Consider the following 4156-nt stretch of genomic DNA (forward strand, 5'->3'; position numbering starts at 1 on the left):
GTGCCCCGCATGAGCGTCGTATCCCCCGCATGCGGATATATCCCGCGTTGCTTCATCATGGTCGGGAAGGAAGAAGGGTCCCCGCCGCCGACCACCGCGAGGGGCTTTACCTCAATGGCTCTGACCGACGGCTAGGCGTGTGTGTGGGAGGGGGGAGGGGAGAAGGCGTGGGCTAGCTGGTGCCACTACCCAAGTCGCCCGTGGGGATGACACGGAGGGCTGGCTAGGTCTCTTGTACGAGGATCTCCATGTGGTCTTCTTCATCCAATGCAGTCAGAAAAGTCAAGCACCACTGCACGCCACCGCATGCACCTCCATCAACTTTGTAATAGTTGACACCGCCACCACCCTGAGAGACACTGAGCACCTGACCAATACAACCTAATGGCCACCTGCTTCGGGTGCTGGCAATAATCAGAGCACCGTCGGCTAGGATAAGCAAAGACACATTATGCCGACGTGGCACCAATCCTCACAATTCAACTTTCTAGGGTGGTGGTTTTTTGCATAGGCAATTAAAACTAATTTTGTGAAAGTGTTGTTCCGATCTTGGATTCAAATGCATCCTTGTGAACAATAAAATCATAACAAATAGTAAAAATAATAATCTAAAACATTGTTGAATGTTCGCTCGTACATTGTCGAATGTTCTATATACATGCAAAATTCTCTTTAGAACAAACATTCCTAAAATCAGTGCTTCAAAATGAATTCAAAAATTCTTTTCTTCACAAAAAATTGCACGGACGTAGAACAGTCAACAATGTTGAGGGTGCTTTTGAGCATGTGACATGTTCTAGACTGATCCACCAGAAAAAGTTCAGAAAAGAAATCCACCAGAAAGAAAGTACGTAGCCATGTAGGGATTTGTTGACACAAGGTCATTATGATGTCAGGTGCAAAATAGCCTAGACGGATTATCTATATTACTCTGAAAATTCGCAGTGCACTTTTGGCTTAAAAGTACTAGGAGTAAGTGTTGCGTACTTCGTATTTTTCACAACGTTGGAAATGAATAGAATCGTGAATGACTAAATGGTAATCCTAAGCAAAATCGAAGGCCAGCATCTCGTCCCCTTTTGCCTTACTCAAGAGGAAACAGATCCAGCCAGCCGCCCCACGGCTGTTCAGCCGATCCTTGTATTGTCCCGGCCGAAGACGAGCGTGGTGGCCCAGTTGACCGCCACGTAGAACCTGTTCCTCCAGCTCACCACCCTCGTCAGGTACGCGGAGCGCCACATGACCCAGCTGAGGAAGCCGGCCATCGACACCCCCTTGGCGTCCTTGTTCTCACGGAGGTCCACCAGCGCCTTGTACCGGCCCACGGAGGCCATGCTCCCGATGTGCTTGTACACGAAGGGCTCCCCCAGGTCCGCCTTCTTGCCGCAGTGCGCCCTGCCGCCGCCGTTCTGCGCCGCCAGCTTCTTGAACAGCTGTGCCAGGTACTTGCCCTCCCTCTCCGCCACCTGCGCCAGCGCCGGGAGCACCGGCCTCTTCGTGCTCTCCAGGAACCCCGCGCAGTCGCCCAGCGCGTACACGTCCTCCACGCTCGGCACGCGGAGATACTCGTCGATGCCGATCCTGCGTCCCGTTTCCCATGTCACATGTTCGGTTAGATCGCCACCAATGCTATGTGCTTCGCTGTGTTTCGTGGAGAAAATTAAGCACTGGCGGCATGGACATGGACGTACCTTCCGCCGGGGGACTTGGGGAGGTCGAGGGACTTGACGAACTCTGACGGGCCGACGCCGGTGGACCAGACGAGGAGGCCGTAGGGGACGTGGGTGCCGTCGCTCAGCACGATCTCCGTCGGCAACACCTCCTTCACCACGCCTTTCACCAGCTTCACTCCGTACTGCACACGCCATCGCCACCGGACACCAGTAATTCCCAAATCAAATCACGAGCACAGACAGCAGAATGCCATTGAGTATACAAGAACTGTTTCTGCTTAGTTACCTTTGAGAGGTGGTTCGTCGCGTACTGCCGCAGCCCGACGTCGAACGACGACAAGATCTCGTTGGCCTAGCAGTAACATAGGGGATGATCAATTCAGGTACACCGTACACCATGGCCTGATGCTTAATAAGATCGAGAATTCGAGATGCATGCGTATATGTAAGTAGCTAGTGTACGTACCTCGATGAGGGTGACCTTGACATAGTCCTTGACATGCGCATACCTGTCCCGCACGTCGCGCATGATGAAGTCGCTGAGCTCGCCGCTGAACTCCACTCCGGTGGGGCCTCCGCCGACGACCACGCAGTGCAGGAGCCGCTTTTTCTCTGCCTCCGACAGGCCTGTTGATTCAGATAAACACAACAAGAATCAACAGCGCGTACCATTGCAGAGCTCATGACCAAGATCGCTACGACGCGCCAACTACACTCTACTCAACAACAGGTTTGCATGCGAATGCGATGCATTTGATCGATCTGGTTAGCTACCTGGGTTCTCGGACAGCATGAGGTTGGTGAGGAGCTTGCGCCTGATCTCCTGCGCCTCGTTCACCTCGCGGAGGAAGATTGCGTTCTCTTGGACGCCCTTGATGTTGAAGGTGAGCGGCTCCGCGCCGCTGGCGATCACAAGCTTGTCGTAGGCCACCCTGAAGCGGTAGGGGTTGGTGGGCAGCTGCTCGTCGCCGGCCGCCACCGTGCAGTACACCTCGTGCTTCCGCGTGTCGATGCCGGTGCAGTTGGCGAGGAAGAAGTATGATCCGGGGCGGGTGGCGAGCGCCGGCTGGATGCGGCTGACGGGCTCCACAACGGACCGGAACTCCAGCGTGCCGACGCACGTCGACGCCAGCAGCGGCGTGAACACCATGTGGTTCCTCGGGGACACGCACACCACGTCGTAGGCGGAGGTGTCCACGTCCTTGAGGAACCGGCACGCCGCCCACCCGGAGCCGAGCACCACCACGCGTGGCTTGTTCTTGAGGCCCGTTGGGCCCAGATCCGGCAACGCCGCCATCGCCTCAGCGGGGTCCTCGGTGTCGGAGCACTCCGCCGCCAGGGGCTCTGCTGCCGCGGGGAGCAGCCTCGAAGGCGTCGCGCTGATGCCTCTGTTCTGGCCGTAGAGATGCCCCCCCGCGCCGGCGCCGCACTTGTCGGCGAGGCCGGCGCACGCGAGGCTGTGGAACGACGACGCGGCGTGGCGGCTCCGTGGCCCCAGCGCCGCCGCATTGCGCAGCGCGGAGGCCGCCGGGGTGGGCGCGCCGCCATCGGACGCGATCCTCGAGAGGGACTGCGACAGCTGCGAGCTCCTCGCGATCCTAGACCAAGCCATTGAAGCGTGCGTGCTGCGCTGCTTCTACCGCCTGTATCTCGTGTGAGTTGCTGCAGATGTCACTGCGAAGATTCGGGAAGAAGACTCGAATCAGCAAAGCAAATCATCCAACACGCACATGGGTTAGCATACACAACAATGCATAGAAACCGACGACAAAACGGCAAGAGAATATATAGATCGACGGCGAGGAACTGGAAACCCCAAGGCGAAGAGACCACTAGCTACTAGAACAGGGCGAGTCCATGGCGGCGTACGTACGTGGAACCGACTTGCGTCCGCCGCCTCGTTTGATGATTCCGGGCCCCGTGCGTCACGGCTTCCGTGCAAAGGCACCGCCGACGCACTAGAAGGAGAAGAGGAAGAAACAGCGAGGCAAGAGTCGAATCGAAGGATTACCGGGCGAGCGTACGCGATCGAATCAGCAGCAGGGCGGAGACGTCGTCGCAGGGCCCGCCATGGACGAAGAGGAAGAAGCCAAGGCGCGCGTCCCGGTCACCGGATCGGCTCGCGTGTGGGAAAGGGAGTTTTCTATCTGGAGCGGAAAGGAAAGCGAAATATCTGGAGGAGAGAAAGAGTCGCGCGTGTCTTGGAGAGGAGAGTATATTTACTTTCCCCCGACTTGCCGGGAGGAGCCTGGCTTGCGCAGCAAGAAGAGACGAACCAACGGAACCCCGGGCCCATTTAATTCTGCCGTGGGGATCCGCGGTTGAGCAAAATCAATTCTTCTTTCCTTTTCTTCCTCGGCACTGCATGCATGCCCGCGCTGCCTGCCTGGCTGCGACCCGGTCAGCGCCAGCTGTCACGTACCGGCCGCCCCATCCGCGCTGAGATACTCGCGGGCGGCGGCGCACGTACGTACCGGTTCGGC

General features: G+C 57.3%; 1 protein-coding gene across 2 annotated transcripts; it reads right to left on the reverse strand.

Moving 5' to 3' along the window:
* Positions 1-909: 909 nt before the first annotated feature.
* Positions 910-3855, reverse strand: LOC125541364 (internal alternative NAD(P)H-ubiquinone oxidoreductase A1, mitochondrial). Of its 2 annotated transcripts, XM_048704797.2 has the most exons (6): positions 3685-3855; positions 2448-3347; positions 2140-2300; positions 1960-2025; positions 1692-1855; positions 910-1581 (listed from the first exon to the last, which is right to left on the reverse strand). In XM_048704797.2, exons 2-6 carry the CDS (start codon positions 3283-3285, stop codon positions 1128-1130), a joined length of 1683 nt encoding a protein of 560 aa, XP_048560754.2. In that variant the 5' UTR covers positions 3286-3347; positions 3685-3855; the 3' UTR covers positions 910-1127. The 2 variants fall into 2 exon arrangements, with proteins under 2 accessions (XP_048560754.2, XP_087395884.1); XM_087539758.1 differs by lacking the exon at positions 3685-3855 and having other exon boundaries at positions 2448-3627.
* Between the last annotated feature and the right edge of the window lie 301 nt (positions 3856-4156).

Source organism: Triticum urartu, chromosome 2A, assembly GCF_056163025.1.
Source record: "Triticum urartu cultivar PI428250 chromosome 2A, HENAU_Tu73, whole genome shotgun sequence".
Lineage (NCBI taxonomy): Eukaryota > Viridiplantae > Streptophyta > Magnoliopsida > Poales > Poaceae > Triticum > Triticum urartu.